We start from the raw sequence: 27657 nt of genomic DNA on the forward strand, positions 1-27657 counted from the left end.
TTTATAAGACCACCTAGGTGATTCTTATACACACTACCTTTCAAAATTATTTAATATCAAGTTTAAGTCCAAAATACTATTCTGACACATAGGTCCCTTTATGTTTTGACCCTTCAACCTTTCCAGACTTGTTACCTCTTTCTTCTGCAAAGTACATCTAGTATCAGTTGCAACGTTTTTGAATTGTTCAAAATAAGTGTTATCTTTTACTGAGTGCTGAACAGTTCTAATAGTATATATTTTCTGAATTATGAGGTATGACTTACATGTGGAGAAACTGAGGCATAAACAGTTTATGTATTCTGTGCAATGTCCCACATTGTGTACTTGGTGAAGACTTTAGCAACCAGGCTGAATATCTCAAAATCCTGTTCTAAGCATTAGATATACTAATTCTCCAAATACATGTGGTTATCTAACACTCTGTGTTATTTGTATATATGTATATCTTAGTTTTCTTTCCTTATGTATACTTTTGGTTTCAGCATAATTATTACTTTCTCCTGAAAGTCCTCCCAGATCTCAAAAGTTAATTAGAAGCCATTTAATGTGCCCCATGTTATTTTTGTAAATGTTTACTAAAACACTAATTATAGCAATATTGGGGTTATGTGCAAGTTACATTTATACAAAGCATATTTTTCTCAAACTCATGGTTTCTGGAAACTAATATTCAATAGGAGATGTTATTAAAACTTGGATTACAAATAAGTCATGGGGATGTAATGTACAGCATAGGGAATATAGTCAATAATACTGTGATAGCGTGGTACAGTGTCATATGGTTGTTGGACTTATCATGGTTATCACTTCTTTAGGTATATAAGTGTTGAATAACTATGGTGTACACCTGAAACTAATATAATATTATATATTAGCTGTATTTTAATAAAAATCTTTTTTAAAAACTTGGATTATAGACCTGAAGAAGGTAAGTTACTATAGCAAGGTGAAATATTTTCATAAAGAGAATGAAATGTAAGGATTTTTTAAAACAAATTTTATAAATGTATTTTTTCCATTTTAATAGTGAATTAAATGTATGGAATTTCAGCATAAAGAATTTTCAGAAAATAATGATACTTGGATTACAGAATCATTGAAATATTAGAATTTTATTTATGACTTCTTTGTTATAATAGCTTTTATACATCTGTATTTGTTTAGGTTTTGAATGTGTGATTTAAAAACCAAAGTCCCGCCTTCCCAGAGTCAGAATACACAATGTGATATATAGATGATGTATCACAGAATTGTACACCTGAAACCTATGTAACTTTACTAACAATTGTCACCTCAATAAACTTTAATTAAAAAATAAAAAATAAATAAAAAACAAAGTCCCGTCAATTAAAACATTTTCCACCTGCTTTTTCTTAAGGGACTGTGAAAATAGTAATTTAGATAAGCGAACATTGTTTTACCACTCACTCATCATGAAGCGTTACTGTTTCTAGATGAGTAATTAATTACAAGCGAACTTGAAGAGTCAACAGAGGATTTTAAGTGAATGGAATACCATGTAATGAAAATTTTATGTCATAAACAAAAGGTAAACTGGCAAAAAATAAATTTGTAAAGATAAAAAAGACAAACTTAAAATACTTATAATAAAAAGAGCTTATACATGTTGATAAGAAATGTTAAAACAATATGGAAAAGAATGGCAAACGGTATGAACAAATAATACGCTGAAGAAATGAAAATGACTTATAAAATTATCAACATCTATTATCATAGATACTATATTGTTAATGATATTTCAGTATCACTAGTAATCAAATAATAGATCTTTAAACAGGAGAATATAATTTTGTCTGTAAAATTAACAAATGATTGAAAACAATGATACTACTATGTGTCCAGAATGAGAGAATGGCTCAATTATTTATGATATGGCAAAATATGGTATATTATTCAGTCATGAACTTTCACCATTTTTTTACAGATTCAAATTAGAGATAAGAAAATCCTAAGTATAATATCAGAAAAAATGTGTGTTATGTAGTATGGATCAAGTAATGTTAAGGTATACATATAAATACATAGAAAAGAAGACTGAAGAAAAGCACCTACATTGTTATAGTAGTGTTCCGAGATGTTAGGTAATTTTGTATGTCTTCTTTACTACTGTGTGTTTTCAGAAATCTCCATGGCTTCCTTTTGAAGTTTTCTTTGTTTTCACTCCCTCCCCTACCCACCGTTCCTCCAACATGCAAACACACGCTATATACACCATTTGATGGAGGGAACTGTGGGAGTTTGTGATCTCCACATCTTCTTGCCCCCACACTTACTTTTTGTCCTTGAAAACATTAAAGTCTAAAGTAGCAAAGGGCAAAAGTGCCACTTGCGTTTGGGAATATTAGTGTGAAGACTGGCTTTCAAAACCCAGTATTTCTCATTGTCATTTGTCATAGTAACCTGGATCTTTTGGTTTTGTTCTAATTTCAAAACTAATGCTCCATTTTTTAAATATAAGTATGCTCAATATATTTCAATTTTTAAAAATTTGTTTACTCATTTATTGATGTAAGTATGGCCGTGTAGACTCTTTTTTTAATTTATTGGGATGACATTGGTTAGTAAAATTATATAGGTTTCAAGTACCAGTCCTTTAAATTCTATAATACATCATCTATATATTGCACTGTGTACTTAAATTTTTTATTTAGAAATAATTCATAGTTTTTATGCCTACAAAATATATTTTAGTTGCTTTACACTATCCTTACAAATTTACTACTGACTTGCAAAGACCATCTTTCTACAATTTTCTACAATCAGAGACAATACCTAAAGTGCATCCATTCCTAGAAGAGGTAACACACCTCTTGTGACTGTGAGCAGGGAGCAAGCACCCCAAGCTTCTTGTCTTCAGGCCCCAATTAACAAGGCGTCATTCTATGTGAGTTTAATAAACCCACAATTACAGTTACAAAGCTGGACATTTAGGTGCTCACAAATCAACACCCATTCTAGTGGAGTTAGCCATAACATCACTAGTTAAGATAGAGCAATTAGAAGCTAACGGAAAATGTTAGCTCTACCATTCAGACAGAAGAATTAAGGGGCTAAACCCACCTGCAAGTGCACTGTTAATTTTTTTAAAAAAATTTAAAAATATTGGTCTCAAAGTCTTTTCACCCAGACAAAGAAAATCTGAGTCTAAATGGAATGTTTTAAGAGAAGTGCTTCCTCGTGCCTCGCTCAGGCTGCATGCTGACCTTTTCATGGTCCCCAGCAGTTGCTCGGCTGTCAGGAAATGCTGGCAAAGGTGGAACATCACTGGACCTGTCATGAGGTCAATCAGCTTGTTCTTGGGCCAGTTTGCTAAATGTGTCCATCCTGAAGAGTCTGCACCCAAACCCGTGGTAAAATGTACTACCGATTAATCCCCAGCTCATCAGGGAATTGTAAACTTCCTCATACTTGTAGTCTACTCACCGCTTTTCCTGGCATGGGGGACCTCAGGCCTGGAATATAGACCACTTCAGGGACACATGAAGCTGCTGAAATTTGTGTTTTAGCCTACCTGGGTGACAGGCAAAGGGACACCTGCCTCAGGTCAGCACTGACCTATTTTAGTAGAATGTTCTGTGTGGTTTGCAACCGCTAAAGATATTGCATACAGCTAAAGTGCATTGTCTACGAAAATGTTAATGTATTGTAATATCTCATTGGCTTTTTCATTATTCTCTGTAGAGGTTTATTATCTGAAAGCTGCTGAGTTTTCTTAAAAGCAGAAATGTTTCTTCTGTAAAATAGATTGCTCTTTCTGTAGCAAAGTCTCATAATCTAAAATACTTGTCAAAATAAATGAATAGGATGTTTGCTAATTTCATGACTTAAAAATCACGTTTGTTTATTTACTCATTAATCTACAAAATTAAGCATTACACCCTGGATTGCATTCATTACTATAAATAAGCGAGATTCTTCTAACAGTCAGATATAGCAGAGAACACTGTACAGTTGTGTTTGTTTCAAAATGAGGTCTGTTAATGTGCAAATGAGTTTAACAATTTCAAAAGGTTTCCTCTGAAAGAAAATCAAATACATAAATGTAGTCCCCCAGGAAACAGGGTTGGGATCATAACATACGAAGTGGTTTTTATATGGAGGAATTGTAAAATACAGTGTAGCATTGAACCTCGAGGATGGCCAGAAGCTATTTTGTCCTGAATTGGAGCATACATGCAAATGGAAGTTACCTTTATTCCTAATTAGATAGAAAATCAGGATATAGGGAGATGGTATCCACATGAAAGCGTAGACATCCATATAAAGGACCCTTTGCTCTCTTGGATATAACAGAGAACTCAAATAGCTCATTTACCTGACTCCCTTCGATTTGCCAAGTAGCATACTAGGAGCTTGGATTATAAAGTCAACGTAACTTCACTTCTCTCATCTGTAAAATCAGAGAATAGTGCTTTTCTCACAGGGTTTCTTTTGAGTATTAAATAAAATAATATATGTAAGCACTTAGAAAGTACATAGTGAGCTCCATATGTGCATTTGTTAAATAAATATTTTCAATGATGTTATCTAAGGTTTCAAGTAGCTTACAGTTTACTTATAGTAGAAGCGAGTAAATCAAGGATCTTTGTGCTGTGTAACAGGTGATGACAGGGACATGGACACGGTATTGTAGGAACACCAGCGAGCCTGGTGGAGGGCCTTGTATGGGAGACTTGAACTTCATTTTGAAAGTTGTGAGAATATTCAATGAAGAATTTTAAGCTGGAGAAAGATCATTTCAGGTCTGTATGATCAAATACAGTGTTGTCGGTAAATGTCAGGGGGCTGGACTAGAACCCAGAAATGAATTGAGACTTTTGCTGTGGAGATGTGAGGACCTGGCCAGAGGCAATGTGGCATTTCATTGGAATGGAATAATACCTGCAGAGAGAAATCAACCTTAGATTCTAGTAAATAATTGCCTTCAAGGATCTATTGACATACCTCTGGATGGCCACGGTGGACTGGACTTGGTTAAGAGATTACCAGACAATATGTTTCTGAGACAGTTACAGCTATGGTTTGGCTAGATAATAGAAATTGTAAGGAATAGGAAAAATAAAACTGAGTCAGTGAAATAGTATTAAGTGTTGATGTTACAACATTGTAAATGAGTGCATGCTTTAAAATTTGTAAAATATTTTCCTATATGCTATTTTATGTTTTCTAGTGTCAGATATACATGCTTCAAATGGAATATTCTTTCTAAAGTGCGGATTGAATGTGTATCATTTAGGTAAGAACAACTTGAAGCGAAAGCCATTTGTTCGTGCAGGAATCAATGCATTTTAGTACGTAAAAAAAAAAAAGTAAGAGGTGTAACTGAGCTACAAGATTCTTCAAGAGAACCTCCTATATAAGGTAAGTATATATGAGGTAGAAAAACATGATCAGAAGAAATGCATGAAACACATTTCTTCGGTTTTATGGTAAGGCTGTGAGTTTTAGAATTTTTTTCACAATTGTTTTTTTGAAAAACACAACATCTTTTGTAATATGTCCCAGAAGACTTCTTTCACCTGCTGGTTCCTTAGGGTGTAAATGAAGGGATTTAGTAAAGGGGCAACTGAGGTATACAGCAAAGCTACACCTTTGGATACAGTCACTCTTTCTTTTGCAGAGGGTTTAATGTACATAAAAATACAGCTACCATAAGTCATGGAGACAACAATCATGTGGGAAGTACACGTCGAAAAAGCTTTGGTCCTTTGCTGTGCAGAAGGGAATTTCAGAATGGTCTTAATGATGTGAGTGTAAGAGAGAATCACTAACACCAATGTGACCACAAGTGTCACCACAGCTAAGATAAAAGACATCAATTCTAGGACATGTGTATCTGTGCAAGAGATCTGGAGGAGAGGAGAAGTTTCACACATAAAGTGATCAATTACTCTGGAAGCACAGAACTCTAACTTGAGTCCCAAGACCAATGGGGGAAAGATAATTAGAAATCCTGTTACCCAAGAGCTGAGTACAAGCTGATAGCAGACTTTGCTGTTCATAATGATTGGGTAATGCAGCGGTTTGCAGATGGCAACATAGCGGTCATAGGACATGGCAGCCAGAAGGTAAAATTCTGTAACTCCCGGTAGAAGAATAAAAAATAATTGAGCTGCACAATTATTATATGAAATTGTTTTTTTTCTTGTCACAATGGTTATCAGGAATCTGGGAATACATACTGTTGTGAATATGATTTCCAGAAATGAGAAGTTACGGAGGAAGAAATACATTGGTGTCTTGAGGCGAGCATCCATCAGGGTAAGGAGAATAATGACTAAGTTCCCCATCAGGCTCAACATGTAATTCAAAAATAAAAACAGGAAAATCACAATTTGCAATTGTGAGTCATCTGTCAGTCCTAGGAGGATGAACTCAATTTCCATTGACTGGTTCTTCATTTCTCTTTTTGAGCCTTATCTAATCTACTTGGAAAAGAAAAAACAAAAAGAAAGGATATATGGGAATATGACATAATATAACCTATATATATTAACCTAAATATATATAAATGAATCAAATGTATATAAATTGACTTAAATATACATAAATTAACCTAAATATGTGAACTAAATAAATATATATTAACTAAATAAATACATGTATGTTAGGTTAATATATACGTGTGTGTGTATTTAACCTAAAGCAGAAAAAAGCATACATTCTTTTTTTTTGGTCATAAAATACTGACCAAATACTTATTAAGCATTCTTTTTTATGTACAGGGAACCCAATTGACCACTATAGAAGTTACAAAGGTGTTTAAAATGCAGTTATTACCTTCAATAAACTTAACAGTCAACTGGAAGAGACACAGTCACATACCCAAATCACAGCACAAGTTATGAAAGATATTTGAAGATAACTTCAGGGCTATAGGGGTATCAACAGAGTGTGTGTATTTTCTTTCTTTTCTTTTTTTTAAATTAAAGTTTATTGGGGTGACAATTATTAGTAAAGTTACATAGATTTCAGGTGTACAAATGTGTAATACATCATCTATATATCCGATTGTGTGTCACCACCCAGAATCAGTTCTTCTTCTATCATCATATATTTTACCCTCATTTACCACCTCCTCCCCCCATCCTCTGGTAAAAAAGCATACACTCTTTAATTTATACATTTGCAAATGGTTTTGCCAGTCTGAAATTGCTAATGACACATAATTTACATGCTACAGTCACATCTAAAGTCGTTCTCGTCTATTAGTTCTCTTTATTATAATATTCACAATTTTTCCTCTGGAACTTGAAATTTTTTTTGATTAATGTGCATTTTTGCCCATCCCTCCTGAATCAACTGTGTTATATATATTTTCAAAAAAGCATATGCATTATTTTAATGCATTTTCTATTATTTTTATTCAATCTATGTAAATGTACTAAGTTGGTTTGTCTTTTTAGAATGAGTATCAGGGTGACTTTTCAAAACCAGGATTTAGAGTAATATTACAGTTTTAGTGACAGTCAATCGCTAAGGCAGCACTGATTTCTAGTAAGTAGATACAGATCCTAATTATAATAGTTTTGAAATTTTCTCTGTACTGAGAGTACACGATTATTATTATTATATTAATTTTCTTGACTGACTTTGCTATACTCAAATGGACAGTTGTTTTTCAGTATACATGACAAATAAAACAAAGCAAAACGACATTTTAATTTTAAAATTTGTCTTTTTTTCTATTAATCTTTTTGAAATGCATTCTTACATATGTCTACATAATTTGGGGCACTATTTTTTTTACTTCCTTTATATCCTTTTAAAAACTATTAAATATGCCAGGAATATATTACCCCTTATCCATTCTACATAATAGGAATTGTATTTACTTCCATGTTGTACAATTCCCTTGTTATGTTAAACATGTCAGTCTATTTTATTTTATGCATTACCTTTTACGAGAAATAGGTTACTAAGCACTCTGTCATCTTTACTCTTTTTAATTTGTCTTATTAATATTGCTAGTCTATTTATTACTTTTTTCCCATTTGGAAAAAATATACAGTGCAATAATGTAAGCAATCTCAGGGAAGCTGGCTGGAGGCCTGAGGAGAGTTCTTTTTTCTTGTGAAGGGCAGGATGCCCTGGAATGGATTCTCCCTCAAAAGAGGTGCCCATTAAAAAAAAAAAAAAAAAGAAAAGCGTAAGAAAACCACAAAGATTTTTTCTGCTTAATGTGATTTTCCAAATGTTATTGAGCAGCTTCAATGTTTTTAATGGCAACTGAAGACATTCAGTTTTCAGCTACTAAGTGGTGACAAGCTTTTCTTGTAAAGATATATGTTTTTTGTGACTCCCATCTTTGCTCTACCTATGATACGAAAAGGTATGTGGTAGGAGTGAGTCATACAATTTCTATTACCATGTGGGTCTAACAGACTGTTGTGGAACTATGTTCTTTCAAATTATAGACAAGAGTTGTTCAGTGTTTTTTCCACATCACTTTATCCAAGACAACACTTAATTCACAAAGAAAATTAGAGAAAATGAAACTTAGGTGTAACTGTGTATGGATTAAATAGATTACAACACCTGTTAATACACAACCATAAAATGACTCTATCACTAAACAAATCTGTAAAACTGAAAATTCAGTAGTCAAATTTAATTCCCTGAATTGGACTTATTATGTATTTGACTTAATTTCTGATTCTGCAGTTAAGCTAAAATTACAGTTGACTTACTTACCTTCTTGAATCTATTATATTTATTATTCCACTCTGTGTGCATGGAAAAGATGTATGTTAACATAATTAATTCTTTTACTCTCTGTTATGATCATATTATATTATATAATAGGGCAATTTATAAAGAATTGTTTTTGTGAGAAGAGGCAATGTGTACATACAAGTATTGTGTTTCTGTAAATAACTTTCATATTTCCTCAATTCCATACTTACTGTGATGTTCAGAACTCAGGTATCAATAATTTAATGGCCGCCATCTTTTATTCCATATAAGTTGCATTTTTGTAAAATTTTGTTTTTATAATGCAGTCATCAAAACTCTCTCAAAATAGGTAGTTATTCTTTAAAACAAAATAAAAAAAATTTTGGAGTATCAACTAAAAATTACTCAGGATATCATCTTATAAAAGATAAGCAAGTGTTCCAAGAAATAGACTCCACATTGCCAACTGTACACTTACAAAATGCTTCAGTTTTATCATTTTCTACTTATACAGACTCAAGGGATCTATTAAAATAAAGAAAATATTTAGAAAGAAAAACTCTGGGGATCAGAGTTCCAGAAGTACTAATTATTGGCAATAAAGGACACCACTGTAATCTACTTTAAATAAAAGCTGAAGTGAAAGTATCCCAGAGGAGCATCCAAGTGATTTAGAAACATCAATGAAATATGTAACAGAATCACAAGCAGTTCCTTCCAATTAGTAACAGAACAAATTTTAGACTTTATTGTAAACTGTTTTACACTCTGGCATCTACTATTATATATATTTGATTTACATACAACAATTAAGCACAATTTATTTTTGGATTAATAAAGTGAGGTTTGAGGTGGATATCTGATGAATTTTTTTACTCCCTCAGTAAACTGAATTTTATCTATTAAAATTTTTATGTTAATACCCAAACCTGGAGACAGTCCAATATCAGCTGGTGAGTTGATAGATGAATCTTAGAAATCTTATCCTAAGAGAAAGAAGCCAGATAAAACATCCACAAACTCTGATTCCATTTCTATAATTCTATAAACTAAACTAAAAATCTGATCAGTACTTAGAGACTGAGGATGAAGAGAAGTGACTAACTACAGAAGTGACATGAAGGAACTTTTTGAGGTGACTAAAACATTTTAAATCTTGACTGTAGTGGTGATTGCATGACTATATACAAGGTCTGACAATTAAGTTCGCGAATTTGTTGCAACGATGTTGCTAACCTTTTGTGATATCAGAGGGATTATTCATTATGAATTTGTACCAACTGGACAAATAGTTAACCAAGTTTACTATTTGAAAGTGATAAAAAGGCTGCATGAAAAAGTAAGACGACCTGAACTTTTTGCCAACAATACGTGGCGCTTGCATCACGACAATGCACCATCTCACATGGCACTGTCTATGAGGGAGTTTTTATCCAGTAAACAAATAACTGTGTTGGAACGCCCTCCTTACTCACCTGATCTGGCCCCCAATGACTTCTTCCTTTACCCAAAGATAAAGGAAATATTGAAAGGAAGACATTTGGATGACATTCAGGACATCAAGTGTAATACGATGACAACTCTGATGGCCATTCCAGAAAAAAAGTTCCAAAGTTGCTTTGAAGCGTGGAGTAAGCACTGGCATCAGTGCGTAGCTTCCCAAGGGGAGTACTTCAAAGGTGACTGTAGTGATATTCAACAATGAGGTACATAGCGCTTTTTCTGGATGAGTTCCGGAACTTAATTGTCAGACCTCATGTCAAAGTTCATCAGCCTATGTAACTGCAAAAGGTGAACTTTTTGTAGTTAAATTCTATCTCAATCATCTATCAAATGTCTTTGGATGTAACTTATCTCTTTTTTATTGGGCTATTGAGAAGATTACATAGACCTATACAGTCCAATATGATAGCCATTGGCCAATATATGCATTTAAATTTGAAACAGTGAATATTAAAATAAATATTTAGTTTTTCAGTCACACTAGTCACATTTCAAGTACTTAATATAATAGCTATAGGTGGCTAATGGCTACCATATTGGACAGTACAAAAAAAATTTGTCTTTTGTAATGCACATTTAATTATATAAATTTTCTGTAAACATGTCTTTACTAGATGTCTCATAATTTTGATATGCTATGTTTTATTATCATATAGTTCAAAAATTTATCTAATTTCTTTCTGATTTTTTTTTTTAAATTAAATTTATTGGGGTGACAATTGTTAGTAAAATTACATAGATTTCAGGTGTACAATTCTGTATTACATCATCTATAAATCCCATTGTATGTTCATCACCCAGAGTGATTTTTTTTTTTTAACCAATTGGCTATTTAGAAATGCATTGCTCCATTTTCAAATATTTGGTGACTTTCTAGTTGCTTCTTTGTAACTGATTCTTTTTTTTAATGTAATGTTTATTTATTTATTTATTTATTTATTTATTTATTTATTTATTTATAAGTTAAAGTTTATTGGAGTGACAATGGTTATTAAAGTTACATAGGTTTCAGGTGTAGAATGCTGTAATGCATTATCTATATGTCACATTGTGTGTTCACCACCCAGAGTCAGTTCTCCTTCCTTCACCATATATGTGATCCTGTTTACCCTCATTCATCACTCCTGTCCCCCCTTACCCTCTGGTAACCACTAAACTATTGTTTGTTTTTTAATTCCACTATAATTACAAAGCATACTTCCAAGAATTTAATCCTGTCGAATTTTTTGAAACTTCCTTTATGCTAAACTCATAGTCAGTTTTAGAAATATTTTTTGTACTTTTGAGAACTTTAGATATTTTGAACTTGGATGCAGTATTCCCTATTTATCAGGGGGTTAAAAGAACAAAGCTTAAGTTCTTTCATATTTTACCAAAAAATACTACATTCAATAAGAGTTTACTTATTGTAATTTTCATCTATGTAATTTCTTTTTGGTTTATTTTAGTTTCTAAACTCATTTTGTATGTTTCCATTTTGTTCATACATTGTTTTCTTGATTTCTCCACATCTTCCTTTACTTATTTTAGCATCTTTAAGACAATTATTCTACGTCTTTGTCTAGTAAATCTATCATTAAGTCTTTTTCAGTGACAATTTCTGTTGATTTATTTTGAATGTGCCATACTTTCCTGTCTCTTTTTATGACTTGTGATTTTTCTGTTGAACACTGGATTTTGAATTCAATAATGTGGTAACTCTGGAATTCAGACACTTCTTCCCCAGGGCTGCTGCTTTTGTCATTGTTTCTGTTTTTCTTTAATTGATTTATTGTTGTAGGCTTTCTATGTGGCAAGTATCAGCCTGAGGTCTTCTCAGGTATTTTCTGAGCTTGTGACCCAACTTGGGCGTTCACAGTCACTTTCTAATTTTCCCTATATCTGCATTTACTTTAAATGCCTTAGCCTTTAACGTATGGCTCCCAAAAGGAAAAAAAGAGAAAAATGAAGGTGGGTCAGGGCACCAGTCCTTTAAATTCCCTGAAAGTCACTTCAGCCACAGGGAGAAGGCTTTACAACAACACTGGGAGGTTTAATACCTTTGTGGTCAAAAGCACCAACTGGGGATCAGAGTATAGATCCCTAATATTTGAAGGAGAGGATCCTTTTTGTCCACCTTGGCTCCTGCAAGCTGCTCTAGGAACACGTGCACAGCTGGGAAATGCAGGATGAGGACCTGCTACTGTGTTAAGAGCTGAAATTACCAAAATTAACAGCAATTTATCACCTCAGCCTTCCCCTGAAGTTGCAAACCTTCAATAGACACTGGAGTTCCAAAATGATTATATCAGACAATTCTGCCAGTGCAATTGTTGTCTAGTGGGGAAGACAGATTCCTGGTACCGGTACTTCCCACTCCACTACCTTCCCCAGATCCTCCTAAAGATATACTCATTTTCATGTCAGAATTGTAAACTCAAAGTAAATAACATATTTGACTCAGAATCATATTCAGTCAATATACTCCCTTTGTTCTACTTTAGTCAGTTAGTGTATCAGGTGTCAAATTTTAAATAACTGTTGTCTAATAATTTTGAACATGTTTATTGTAATTCATATATTCTTTTTTTGTAATTCAAATATTCTAAAATTTGAAGATAATCTTTAACATTGATGTTATTTCTCTTTGGAAGAAAAAACCCTATGTTGTTTAGTTTGGTGAGATTTATTATTTTTTTCCTGGTCCTGTTTGATGTCTGATTCACAAGGTTACAGATACACCTGAAAAGCAATTTCCTCTAATCTTGTGACAACAATTTTCCTGCCTGTTCAGTCATATATTAGTCAGATTTCATATCATCTATTTAGTATTTGCAAAATTAGAACTAATAAATAAATACAACCAAATAACTATTATTTCTCAAAGAATATGAATTGATATAAGAGTCATTAAGAGCCTCCTTGGAAATCGTTTTTACAATCCCAGCTCCAGACTACTTACCTGTACTGTTAATAATCAAGTGAATTGATCACTCCAGCATTTATTTCTTAGTTTGCTAGAAGGTACTAAGAGCATTGTTCTATTATGGAATCATTTTTAGCTTTGATGAGATAATATTTGTACTGTGCTTAGCACTAGGTAGTACCCAATACATCTTATAATTTGTCAATTTAAGTGTAATACTATTTAAGGAATATAAAGATAAAGAAATTAACTTGAAGAATTAAATTTGAAAATTTGATGCTATGAATCAAGGTATATAACTTGAAAAAAATTTCATTTCCACAGGAAATGACCATAACAATTATCAACTTTATACATTTCCATGATCCTGATCACCAAATTAATCAACTCCCTTTTAGCATACTAATTAATATAAGTAACCAGAATAATGAAAATAATAAATCTGCTAGTGAGGAGGTAGTGATGATATAATACATATACTTTAAATTGTTTAAATGACAGTGGCAGGACAATAATGGTTTCCAAAGATAACAGGACCTAATCACTGGGACCTGTAAGTCTTACCTGATTCCCCCAAAAAGGTCTTTTCAGATGATTAAGTTAAAGAACTTAAAATGGGGAGATTATCCTGGATTATCCAGGTAGGCCTTACATGCAATCACCAGTGTTCTTATGAAAGAGAGGCAGAAGGATATTTGACACAGATGGAAGAAGAGAAGACAATGTGAACACAGAAGCAGAGATTGGATAATGTGACCACAAGCCAAGAAGAGCAGCAGCCCCCAGAAGCAGGAAGACGAAAGAAATGGTGTTTCCCCTAGTACCCCTGGAGGTCACGCAACCCTGCAACAACTTGATTTTGGCCCAGTGACACTAATCTCAGAATCCTGGCCTCCAGAACTGTGAGAGAATGAATTCTCATTGAGTTAAACCATCTATTTTGCCATAATTTGTTACAGTATCCACAGAAAATTAATGCACTGCCCAGTGAAAGAAATGGCAATGTATACATAGTTATGGTATCAATATCAGTAAAAATCAAGCCTTAGGAACCTAAAAAGGGAGAAGAGTCTTTCACTTCCTAAAATACAGCAGTCAGATGTCTTAAAAAATCTTCCTGATACAAAAAGCCTAATAGCTCAGAAAGAAGATATAAAGATGAATGGCTGAGCTGGTGGAAAAATAAGTGAAATCTGCAATTTCTAGAAAGATAGAGTGAACGAGTCCTGAAACAGATCATCACAGGTAAGAGCAAAGAAACAAGTGTTGGATCAGTTATTGGACTTTACCACACTTCGTAAATAGGGTAATGAAGTAAAGTTTGGGTTCCACATACAGTGCTTAGTTTTGTTGCATGGAAATATATTGAGCCAGAACCAACCAGGAAAAACTATCTTCCTCAAGATCTAAATAAAATATAAAATCATCACCAAAGAGAGAGAAATGTGGACACTGTGTTCCCTTCACCTTGGATATAGGTGGGGGGGAAAGCTTCCCTTAGAATTTCTATTCTCATCCCTATGCTTAGATATATTTGGAAGTAGACTGCACACTCCTCCTAAATTTGAATACCACCAACGCAAAGTTTGTGTAACAGTGATTAGGTCCCAGTGATTAGCATACAACACTCAGCAGCTGCAAATGCCAATCCTCTTAGTAGAACTCGTATCACACACAGGTACCATTCTATAGAATGTGACTTCACATCATAATAAAGTATCTCATAATGTATGCATGTCAGGTCACCACAAGTGGTAACCAGCAGAAACAATAAAATGCTGAATAGACTCACTATAATTATAGATGTTTGAAGAATCACAGAAAGTCTATTAAATAATAATGTATGAGAGCTTAAAGAAATAAAAGAGAGTAAGACAATTTAATAGGGATAAGAGACTGTTGAAAAAAAGATTTGGAGAAAATAGGGTTTATTGAAATGAAAATAAAAATTGAAATGGAGTTTTACATATGAGTTAAACAGCTAATTGATGTATTTGAGACATTAATGCATCAATAGAAAAATAAAACTCTCGGTAAACTATTTAGAATACAGTGTAGAAAGGCAAGATAATGAAAATATGAAAGAGCTCACAAGACACTCTAGGTATAATGAGATGTAACATATGTTCGATTAGATATCCAGGTGAACAAACCTAGAACAGGGAAAACAAATTTAAGAGATAATTGCTGCTAATTTTCCATAATTGATGAATGACACCAATTTGCATTTTTAAGAAACCAAATAAATATTAAGCAAGTTAAGGGACAAGACATCCATCAGTAGTGAAATCATGTATAGGAATCCATGAGTAGGAAACTCCTGAAACTGCAAAGACAAAGGGACCATCTTAAGGGCAGTGAGAAAGTAAAGATAGACTAGATACATATGGCGAATAACAATTCAACAGCAACTTTGTGATACAAAGATAATTAAATGATATCTTTAAAATATGGAGAAAATATTAACTAAAATGAGACGTGTATAAGTGGCAAAATTATTAAGAACTAGAGCTCAAAGTTATTTTAGGCAGAGATGTAGCTATGAAAGTTTTTCAAAACACATCAGAAAGTGGTGATAAGTCACAAATCAAGAGGAAATATTTGCAGCTGGAAATGATTAGTAGCTACAATACATAAAAACACCCCCGTGGAACCATAAGGAATAAACAACCTACCGTGTTTCCCCGAAAATAAGACCACGCCGGACCATCAGCTCAAATGCGTCTTTTGGAGCAAAATTAATATAAGACCCAGTCTTATTTTACTATAGTGTAAGACTGGGTCTTATATTAATTTTTGTTCCAAAGACGCATTAGAGCTGATGGTCCGGCGAGGTCTTATTTTCGGGGATACATGGTACATAAAACTGGCTGAATTGTACAAGGCGTAAGACATCTGAAGATGGGTTTCAATTTCTTTTCTAATTAGGAAAATATTTAACATCACTTATGAAGAAAGTAATTCCAGAGAAATTTGAGTATGTATCAAACCTCCCATGGAAAACAGCTGGAAGGAATGGGATATATGAAAAATATGTGCTTGACTTTAATTGAAGAGATAAGAGAGGGAAGAATTATCAGTGCAGTATAGTACATGGAACAGAGATCCAGAAAAGAAGATTGGCCTTTGGGCCTTCATTTTCCCTAAGATAAATGCTGATTGAGAAGTGATAATGTTCATGCTAAGTGAAATAAATCAGACAGAACAAGTCAACAACCGTATGATTTCACTCATAGGTAGGATGTAAAACTGAAAGTAACAACCTCATAAACACAGACAACAGTTTAGTGGTTACCAGAGGGTAAAGGGGGAGGGAAGTGGTAGAAGAGCGTAAAGGGGGTCAAATATATGGTGATGGAAGGAGAACTGACTGGGTGTTGAACACACAGTGCAATATACAGATGATGTATAATAGAAATGTACACTTGAAACTTTATTAAATGTATTGGGGTAACCAATGTCACGCCAATACATTTAATAAAGATTAAAAAAAAGAAGCAATGACTAAGAAACAGGAAAGTTCAGTGTTTTTTGACTGATTCCTGGGTTCAGGGAGACAGGGAGGGGAGCATCAGAGGAAACTTGGTGAACACCTCTAATTTTGAGTTGAGAAACTCTAGTAGGCAGACCTTCACTGGCAGATACAGTTTAGCATCAAATCATCTCAGTACATGCATTTGGATTGAGATTATCCTGGATTACTAAGGGCTTTGGGTACCTGACAAAACCAAAATTTATACATGTCTGGAGGAAGTGTCATCCTCTTCAGTCACATTTGTTTTCCAGTTGCACGTCAAATGAATACAGTGGAATAAACTCAGTGGTGCAGGATTGACATATTGGTGTGAACTCATTTTTATATATAGAGAGAGATTATAGAAACTAATACAGGTATAAACATCTATATATGTATATGCGTGTGTGTATAAGTGTGTATATCTACCTATATATCCAAATGAGTGGATATATATATATATATATATATATATATATATATACCCCTCTGTATACATTTTATATATATATGTATATATATGTATATATGTAAATGTGCATACATGTATGTATAAGTGTGTGTATGTGTGTGTGTGTGTGTGTGTGTGTGTGTGTAGATCTGTCCACTGTGAGGGCCTGGAAATGTGGTTACTAGTAACAGCGAGTGCATGTAGCACCCATAGCACCTAGATCTTGGTTTCGCAATAACTTTTCATTATAACAATCAGGACTCCATAAATAAATGGCTGATAACAAGGTTAGTCCAGAAAAGGTACAAGATGAGAATGGAGCACTTTGTGGTGCCAGGAAATAAAGAAACCCTCAAAAATCAGTTTGGCACATGGGGCAGCCAGTTAGGTCAGTTGGTTAGAGTGCGATGCTCTAACACCAGGGTTGCCAGTTGGATTCCCGCATGGGCCAGTGTGAGCTGCACTCTCCACAACTAGATTGAAACAACTACTTGACTTGGAGCTGATGGGTCCTGGAAAAACACACTTAAAATAAATAAAAGTTAAAAAAAAAATCAGTGGGGCATATGAAAAGGACAAGGGAACAATTTTGAAGGGACTTACACTGGCCAAATCTGGGGCAATTTAGCATCAAAATAAATAATAATAATAATAATAATGAATAAAGATGGAAACCATGAGTCTGTAATGATATAAAGTAATCTGTAAACTGGAAGTTTTATAAAGATTGAGATATTTACATAGTATTCAAAGTATCTACAAGTATACAAATTTAATTACAAAAATTAAAAAGTAGCTTTATGGTTAATGATCCTATACATACCCACATTAATTAAGAAATAAAACATCATCAATAATGGGAAAAAATGAAATAGTATGATCCTTGATAGGATTTCATGAGATGACATCATCATTTCTGTGATATTCCTGCCAAAGTTTAATAAATTGAACATAATGATGGAGAAATTCAGACCAACATTGAGGGACATAATATAAAATTTCTGGACCATAATTTTCAACAACATTCTTGAAGGTTAAGGAATGACTAGGGAGCTAGTCCAAATTAAAGTACACTAAAATATGAAGATTAAATGAAACATAATTTTAAACTATATTCTTTTTTCTATAAAGAAAAATTTCTAGACAATTGGTGAAACTTGAATAGGATTGAAAAATTACATGTTAATAATGTGTCAATGTTAATGTTCTGATAACTATGGTTGTATTGGCTTATCTAGTAAAATATTCTCTTTTTGTCATCTATATGCACTACTGTATTGAGTATCAGATGAAACATCAATTGCTTCAAGAATAAAAGATTCTCATTGTGTACTTCTTATTGTTTATCCTTATTTTTTATATTGTTTTAAAATAATAGGGAAACAGGGAAACATTTAAATTCTGCCTCCCTCATCCCAATTTTGGGAGTTGGTCACCATCGAGTTAATGGAATCCTAACATATTGACTAATGGAAATGAGAAAGGTTCCTTTTTTTAGGATAAACTGTATTAGCAGTAGAATTAGACAGAATTTCCCAGTGGATTATGAAATTTTTGTTGGAATTAAGTATAGAGTTTAAATTATTTCTGGTTCTCTTTTGGGAGAATGTTCTTCGGTTTTATAGTTAAAGCAATTCACAGTGATTTTTATTTCCCCCTTTCTTTCTTTTTTTTGTGCATAATTGGTATGTCCTCTCACCAGTCTCCAGAGGGCATTTCTTTTTCTTTCCCCTTTTTATTTCAATTAATTCCCTTGTGTATCTTATGAAATAAATGATAAAACTGTGGCTTTTGTTGGTGTTCAATTGGAAGCAATAATTCTTTATTATAAAATTTGGGTTATTTTCATCTGAGATATTTCCCCAAACACCTTTTAATTTAGAGCATCACATTTTAATATAAAATTTATGGAGATAATTTTTATTTAAATATGTAAGAAAACACGGAAAATTAATCTTATCTTCCATAAAGGAGAATTCTAATTGAATTATCTGTAATATCTATGTCCTACGATTTTAATGAGTGAGAATGAAAGTGGAAGATACTAGCAGATGTATATAATTTCCAGATTGCATATCTGTTTTGAATCCTTGTCCAGAAAAGCATTGAAATTAAAGTTCATCTTGAATATTTCGAATATTTTATAATATTATAGAGGGAGATATTCATCATTTGTTTTTAACTCTTGCTTCTACCATATTCCCATAGGGAGGAAATTGTATCAATATATCCTACCATGGTAAGTCACTTATAATTTGGAATAAATGTCTAGATCATAAATGAAAGAAATTCTGCAAGGACAAGTCAGGTAATATCCCCTGAATTTGAATTGTTATTTATATTTTTATGTAGGTTGAATAGTCAATACTTCTTGATAAAAAGCAACTGATTATGAGAAGACTAATATATTTAAAACTGAAGAAAAATAATACTTAAGTGAAATGAGATAAAGGAATAATGGAGAAGTACTACATTGGGACAAAATAACTACTGGTATATCTTTGAGTATTTCAAAGAGAAAATACATAACTTATTATTCCTATATTTTCCATATATTTAAAAAGCATTTTGATGAGCTAAGGATTTTTGAATAAATATTGCAAATTGACACTGGTATAATTATATAGATGTTATACTTTTCCAATAATTTAAGAAATGTTCATAGAAAGTACACTTCGAGTAATATTCCTGTTTCTCCATGTGAAACATTGAAACAGAGTTCAGCTAATCTGGAAATAATCAGCTCAAAATTAAATTATATTTCAAGTTCAAATGGGGAAAAAGAATTTAGTAGTGTAAAGATAACTGTGGCTTCAATGGAACAATTAGAGACTGCTTAGGTTGATCTATGATATCATTTTATTAATAGGTATCATCTGTCTTGTCAAATTGGATCAATCTTTTAAACTTGTTCACATTTCTGAATGTTTTTTCAATGTCTGTAAATTTTTAAAGTTCCTGTTATTTCCCCTTTTGGAGTTGTTTTCCTATGTCTATTTAATAGGACTAAAATCTGAAATGAAGAACAAGTCAAGAGAGATAGAGTTCATTCTCCTGGGACTGACTGATGACCCACAACTGCAAATTGTGATTTTTATATTTCTCTTTCTAAACTATATGTTTAGTGTGATGGGGAACTTATCCATTATCCTCCTTACCTTGCTGGATCCCCGCCTCAAGACTCCTATGTATTTCTTTCTCCGAAATTTCTCCTTCTTGGAGGTTTCATTGACAACAATCTGTATTCCCAGATTCCTGATAACCATCGTGACTAAAAACAAAATTATTTCCTACAATGGGTGTGCATCTCAGTTATTCTTTTTCCTCTTATTGGGAGTTACAGAATTTTACCTGCTGGCTGCCATGTCTGTTGACCGCTATGTAGCCATCTGTAAACCCCTACGTTACCCGATCATTATGAACAACAAAGTGTGCTACCAACTTGTGCTCAGCTCATGGACAGCTGGCTTTCTGATTACCTTTCCACCACTGGTCTTGGGACTGAAACTGGAATTCTGTGCTTCCAAAGTCATTGATCACTTCATATGTGACACTTCCCCTCTGCTGCAGATTTCTTGCACAGACACTCACTTCCTAGAATCGGTTTCATTTGTCTCGGCTGTTGTAACACTCGTGGTCACGTTGCTGTTAGTGATTCTTTCCTACGCTTATATTATCAAGACCATTCCAAAGATCCCCTCCGCTCAGAAAAGGACAAAGGCTTTTTCCACTTGTTCTTCTCATATGATTGTCATCTCCCTTACTTATGGTAGTTGTATCTTTATTTACATGAAGCCATCAGCAAAAGAAAGGGTGACTTTATCCAAAGGTATAGCTGTTATCTATACTTCGATTGCCCCTTTATTAAACCCGTTTATTTACACTCTAAGGAACCAGCAAGTGAAACAAGCCTTCAAGGATACACTCCGAAAGAGTTTCTTTTTCTTCAAAAAATGAGGAAACATTTTTATATTAAAGTCTTGGAGAAAAAAGTAAATAAAAAAATTTATGCATTTTTTAAGTTTACTTAATCTGTTCTTCAATTAGTTAGCCTTCTCATAAAACTTTAACCCAAACTTTTTTCCTTCCTACTTCTCCTTATGATTAGCATTCCCTTTTGTGCTATAGTAAGTGTCCTTTCTTTAAGTAATCAACACAAATATTAAATTTCATTTACTCTGTAAGACATAGTACTGACCTCCTCAAAAAAAACTATTTTAATTATATATTAATCACAAGAGAATTTTATAGGCATAAGAGTAACAACATGAACCACCCTAGGCTCTAGGAATTGCTTCAGATATTACTAGCTAATATCACAAGCCTGACAATTCAGAGTGTAGACTTTTGAGCCAGTCAGCCAGGGTTTAAATCCAGACATACATGTGAGCCTGAGCAAGTTTACCAAATTCCTTGTTGGTAGGTTTCTCAGTTGTAAAATAGATTAGAATAATAATAATTCTTATTTATAAGGTGTTTTTGAGAATGAAATAAGATGGTATATATATATATATATATATATATATATATATATATATATATATATATATATATATATATATAGTGATTCTAGATCGTCATCTGGCCCAGACAGAACTGAATAAATATTAGCTGCTCTTGGGGTAAAAGGTTTCCTCTGTTGAGACAGTATTAAACAAGACAAGAAAAAAAAAGGCTTCAAATCATAAAAAGCTTGTATATCCTAACATGTACTAAGACTTTATCTGGTAAATTTATAGACTTGAAAATTTGGAGTGAATAAGAATCACCTACCTGATTAGCTTATTTAAATCAAAGTCCATATTCGCATCCGTAAAATACCTATTCAATTTACTTGGAGTATAGTATAGAAACATGGATTATAGGTGATTCTGAGGTAGGTGGTTCATATGAGAGTGTTCTTTTTAATCTGAGATTCTCTATGATCAGATATTTATTTTAGAAAGATCGTTCTGTTAACGGTATTGAGAATGCATTTTTAGATGTGAGAGTTAGGAAGACAAGTTAGAGGGCTAATGTTTTAAACTAAATGAGTTAATTGAGAGTTAAATTGTGACAGTGGCAATGAATTTGAATCTCTGGAAGATGGATCCAGAACAAACTGAGGGGAACTGTTAACTGTTTGGATATCAGATAAATGCAAGGAGCTTTTTAAAAAAACACATATCAGTTGATTCTTCTTGGGATTCCCTCTCTGTCACGCCTGCAGATACTCACTCAAATATTTAATGCCTTTTAAGAAAGAGGTAGTATTGATATCCTGTCAGATTTAGAAAACGACCTACAAAAAAATCACTAAAATATATAGAGTTCCATATTGGATATAATATGCTATCAGAGAAATATGAGTAAAAAGTCATTAAGGTATTTGATGGCATAATGATTATCCATGTAGGCCTGAATAGAAATAATTTGTTCAGATTTGTGTTCTGATTCAATTTATAACTCTTAAGCCTACATTGTTTTTCATCTGCTTTTCTATGGCAAATAGAAGGGAGTGAGTCCATGTTATTATATTCAAAGCCCTGAAAGCCTCCATCCACACAGTTTGCTTTGCAATAAGCTCTTAAAAAATTACCAGACCCTTATTAAATATGTGATTTGTAAATATTATTGTGCATTTTTTGGGTTGTATTTGCACAATTGAATCAAATTTATCTATTTTGTTGCTTGTGCTTTTCGTGTCATATTTAAGAAACTATAGCCTAATCCAAAGTTACAAATATTTATCCGTAGAGTTTCTTCTAAGAATTTGGAGTTTCTGTGCTCATATTAAGGTCTTTGATTTCTTTTGAGTTGATTTTTGTATATGGTGTCAGGTAGAAATGAAAGTTTTTATAGAACATTAGAATATCCGTGAGATGATTTTGAATTTCTGTTAACAGTATTATATTATTAGTAATTTTAATGTAATTATTACAGTTCTTGATAAATAATAATATCCAACCTCTTCCAATATTTTATGCCTTGTCTTTTACTTTACATGAAATTGCACAGCAGGTGTAGAGTTTGAGGAAAATGGGTTGAAAGATATCCCTAGAAAGTATGAACCTAAGTATAGACTCTTTGAACAATAAAATGAGAAGCAAAACATAAAATGTGTTACATTTTAGAAAACAAGGCAAATAATATTTCCAGGAGAAAAAAAGTGTGCAAAATTGTGAATCTAAGACTGTTTTTTCCAATATTGACATAGAAAAGAGTGATTCAATTTTGAAGGAAAAAAATAGTTTTCTTCTGTATGTAGATATCTAGTTATCCCAACATGATTTGTTAGAAAAAACTATTATTTCCCCATTGAATAATCTTGGCACTCTTGTTAAAAATAAATTGACCATAGATGTGTGGTTCTATTATTGGTCTCTCAGTTCTATTCTATTGATCTGTATGTTTATTATTATGCCAGTATCACACGGTTTTGATTACTGTGGCTTTATAGTAAGTTTTGAAATTGGAAAGTATAACTCTTTTTGTTTGTTTGTTTCTCTTTTTCAGTATTGTTTTGGCTGCTCAAGGTCTTTTGCAATTCCATATACGTTTTAGGATTAGCTTGCCATTTATGCAAAAAGAGCAGTTGGAATTTTTATAAGAAGTACATTGAACTTGTAGATCAACTTGGGAAGTTTGCCATCTTAAGTAACACTGTTAAGTCTACTGTCCATGAAACATGGATGTCTTTTTATTTATTTAGGTCTTCTTTAATGTCTTTTTAAAAAGTTTTCTTCATTTTCTTTGTACAAGTATTGTATTTCCTTGGTTAAATTTATGTAAAATAACTTTTATAATTGATAATCAAAGGACAGAAACTCAACAAAAAAACAGGCAAATAACTTGAGTGGGTGTTTCTCCAAAGAAGATATACAATGGGCAAAAAAGCACATGAAAAGATGCTCAAAATCAATTATTAGGTAAATACAAATAAAAAACCATAATGACATGCCACTTCAAACCGCTAGGACAGCTTGTAATATATAATAACAAATGTTAGTGATGATGTACAGAAATTAGAACCCTCTACTTCTAGGAATTGAAATCATACATTCACACAAAAACTTGTACAAAAAAATGTTTATAGAAACATTGTGCATAATAGCCAAAAAGGGGAAATAACCCAAATATTCTTCAAGTGATGAATGGATACACAAAAGGTGGTATATCCATACAATGAAACATTATTCAGCCATAAAAAGGGATGAAGTACCGATGCATGCTACAGCATGGATGAGCCTTGAAAACAACACTAGTGAGGAAAGTTAGACACAAAGTCACATATTGTGTGATTCCATTTATATGAAATGCCCAGAATAGGCAGTCCATAGAGGCAGAAAGTAGATTAATGGATGTCTAAGGCTGGAGGGAGGGGAGATGGGGAAATGAGCTCTTTAATGGTATGGAGTTTCTTTCTGGAGTGATTAAAGGTATTCTGGAATTGTATAATGGTGATGCAAATATAGTCATGCACCACGTAACACCACTTACGTCAATGATTAACCACATATACGATGGTGATCCCATAAGATTATAAGACAGCTGAAAAATTCCTATTGCCTAGTGACCTTGTAGGTGTCATAACATTGTAGGGCAACACATTACTCACTATTTGCGGTGATGCTGGTGTAAACTAACCTACCACACTGCCGTCATATAAAAATATAGCACATAAAATTATATACACTACATCATGCTACATAATAATAATAAACAACTATATTGCTAGTTTATGTATTTAATACTTTTATTGTTATTTTAGAATGTACTATTTCTACTTATAAAAAAGTTTGCTATTTCATCCTTTCATAGTGCCGTTTGCGACAACATGGATGGATCTTGAGATTATTATGCTAAGCGAAATAAGTCAGACAGAAAAAGTCAAGAACCATATGATTTCACTGATATGTGGTATACAGTGACACTGGAAAAAACAAAAGAACAAGACAAACAAAGAAACAAAAACTGATAGAAATAGACAATAGTTTAGCGGTTACCAGAGGGGAAGAGGAAAGAAGGGTGGTAGATGAGGGTAAATGGGATCAAATATATGGTGATGGAGGAAGAACTGACTGGGTGGTGAACACACAATGTGATATATAGATGATGTATTACAGAATTGTACACTTGAAACTTATGTAACTTTACTAACTATGGTCACCCCAATAAACTTTAATTAAAAAAAATAGTTTGTTCAAAACAGCGTGTCGTGTTATGCCAGCAGCAGCCTCATACTTCTCTTATTTACCTTGTCTCTTCATTGCATCATTTTCTCATGTTGTTCTGTACAGTAACTTGCTGTACAGGTTTGTAGCCTAGGAGCAATAGGTTGTACCATTTAGCCTAGGTGTGTAGGAGGCTATTCCGTCTAGGTTTGTGTAAGTGCACTCTATTATGTTCACATGACAAAATCACCTCAGGACACATTTCTCATATTGCATTCCCATCGTCAAGTGGCACATGACTGTATACTAACAACCACTTAATTGTGGGTTTTTAAATGATTAAAATGGTGAATTTTATGTTACATGAGTTTTATCTGAATTCAAACGAAATATGCCAAGGGGAAATATTTTTTACCTTCGTGTCTTCAAAAACTTCCTCTTTACTGTACTTTTCCCGAAAAAATACTGCAGGATACTGACATAAGAAGAAAAGTAGAAGGAGATGTGTGATACAATTTCATGAAATTTTTCTTGCCTTGTTCAGGACCCCTTTTCAACCACAAATTGGCTTGTAATGTGCATCTTTTTTGTTCAGTGCAGTCTGCAGCTCATCTCATTTTTGTCTTTTTTAATAGGAACCACTGGTCATTTTAACACTTGCAGTTATTTTCCTCAATGAGTGTTACCGTGAATTAAGACATGGTATCTCCGCTCCTTACTTGCTTGATAACCCAAAATAAATTTTTTTTTCTTTTTGTAACAGTAATCAACAAAACAAAATCATAAGGAAGCCAAATACATTTTATAGTATAGTGTATTTGTTAAGAGAACTGTTTCTGGAGTCATCCTGAATTTGTCAGTTAAAAATCCTGGTAATTCTGAAAAAATTCTTAAGCTGTCTGTGCCTCTTTTTTTTTCCATCTGTGTAATGGGAATGAGTGATAAAAATTACCTACTTCATGGGATTTTGCTCATGTAACTGAGAACAGTGCCTAGCACATGTAAATATGAGAAACTATTAATATAGAGAATAGAAATGCAGTGATAATGCTCTTGGCACATTGCGAGTGGTTACTACATGGGAGAAATTTATGTTGTGATTTATCTATTTCAAAATTGATGCAGCTCTTAAAATTCCCTTTCTCATGAAAAAATTAGCAGTTTGAAAATAAATTTTATATGACTATTCTCAATTTCTTCTCCATGATGCAATCATTCCCTATAACAGATATATGCATGGAAACGTTAACTGTTATGTTTTCTCTTGAAAATAGTATTCAGAAGAGGATATTTGTGGAATATGATTTTCTAAGGTTTCATTCTTATAAGTACTTTTTCTTGTTTTAAGCCTGAAAGGACATCCTCAGTGAATAAATCCTTCCCCTATAGTCCAATTTATATATCTACATATAAAAGTAAAATTTTAATTATTTATTTATATTACTATAAAGCTACGTGATCTATAAAATCATTGAGGTCATGGAATACACAATTTTTCTTGCATTCACCCCAGTGTACTCTCTGGCACCCAGCAGTGAATATCTGCTACTTACAATTGATAATTAAGTAATTTATTATCAGATTAATAAAGTAATAAAAATTTGACATGACACTATATTATTATCAAACCTTTCACCATTAACTAAAAAACTCTTAATATTGTCTAATGCCCAGTTCACATTAAAATTTCCTGCTTGTATCTAGTGTGTATATGTTTATATGTGTGTGTGTGCATGTAGATTGGTTATTGTCCTTTAGAATACTGAACTTTCTGAATTTGATTTATTGCTTTCTTTATATATAAATCTGAAGAATAGAATAAACAAACAAAACAGAAATAGACTCATAGATACAAAGAACAAACTGATGGTTGCTAGATGGGAGGGGGGTTAGGGGTATAGATGAGAAAGGTGAAGGGATTAGGAAGTACAAATTGGTAGTCACAAAATAATCATGGAGATGTAAAATACAGTATGGGGGATATAGTCAATGATGCTATAAAAACTACGTGTGGTGTCAGGTGGGTGCTGGACTTATCAAGGGGTTCACTTCATGAATTTGTACATTCCGGGCCACTATGCTATACACTGTACACCTGAAACTAGTATAGAATAATATTGAATGTCAACTATAATTAAAAATATATATATAACTCATATATATATATAAAACTCATATATACATATATACATATATATACATATATGTATGTGTATATATATAGTCATGGGATGTAAGTACAGCATAGGGAATATAGTGAATGGTATTAGTGAATGGTATTATAATAGCTATGTACAGTGTCAGATGGGTAGTACACTTGCTGGGGTTATCATTTTGTGAGGTGTTTGTTTATTCTATTCTTCAGATTCCACATGTAAGTGAGATCATATGGTATTTGTCTTTCTCAGTCTGACTTATTTCACTTAGCATA

General features: G+C 32.9%; 2 protein-coding genes across 2 annotated transcripts; one reads left to right on the top strand and one right to left on the bottom strand.

Annotated features, from left to right (window-relative positions):
* Positions 1–5480: 5480 nt before the first annotated feature.
* LOC148759072 (olfactory receptor 6C6-like) lies at positions 5481–6425 on the bottom strand. Its single transcript, XM_088797993.1, has one exon. It carries the CDS (start codon positions 6423–6425, stop codon positions 5481–5483), a length of 945 nt encoding a protein of 314 aa, XP_088654119.1.
* A 13666-nt stretch (positions 6426–20091) lies between these two features.
* Positions 20092–21030, top strand: LOC148759073 (olfactory receptor 6C6-like). The gene has a single exon (XM_088798022.1). The coding sequence runs from the start codon at positions 20092–20094 to the stop codon at positions 21028–21030; it is 939 nt and encodes a 312-aa protein (XP_088654148.1).
* Positions 21031–27657: the final 6627 nt, after the last annotated feature.

The sequence above is a fragment of the Rhinolophus sinicus genome, chromosome 1 (assembly GCF_057876585.1).
Source record: "Rhinolophus sinicus isolate RSI-liver-muscle chromosome 1, RSI-T2T, whole genome shotgun sequence".
Classification (NCBI taxonomy): Eukaryota; Metazoa; Chordata; class Mammalia; order Chiroptera; family Rhinolophidae; genus Rhinolophus; species Rhinolophus sinicus.

Excerpts from the sequence above, each read along its gene's own strand:
- LOC148759072 (XM_088797993.1), bottom strand. The coding sequence starts at position 6,425 with ATGAAGAACCAGTCAATGGAAATTGAGTTCATCCTCCTAGGACTGACA.
- LOC148759073 (XM_088798022.1), top strand. The coding sequence starts at position 20,092 with ATGAAGAACAAGTCAAGAGAGATAGAGTTCATTCTCCTGGGACTGACT.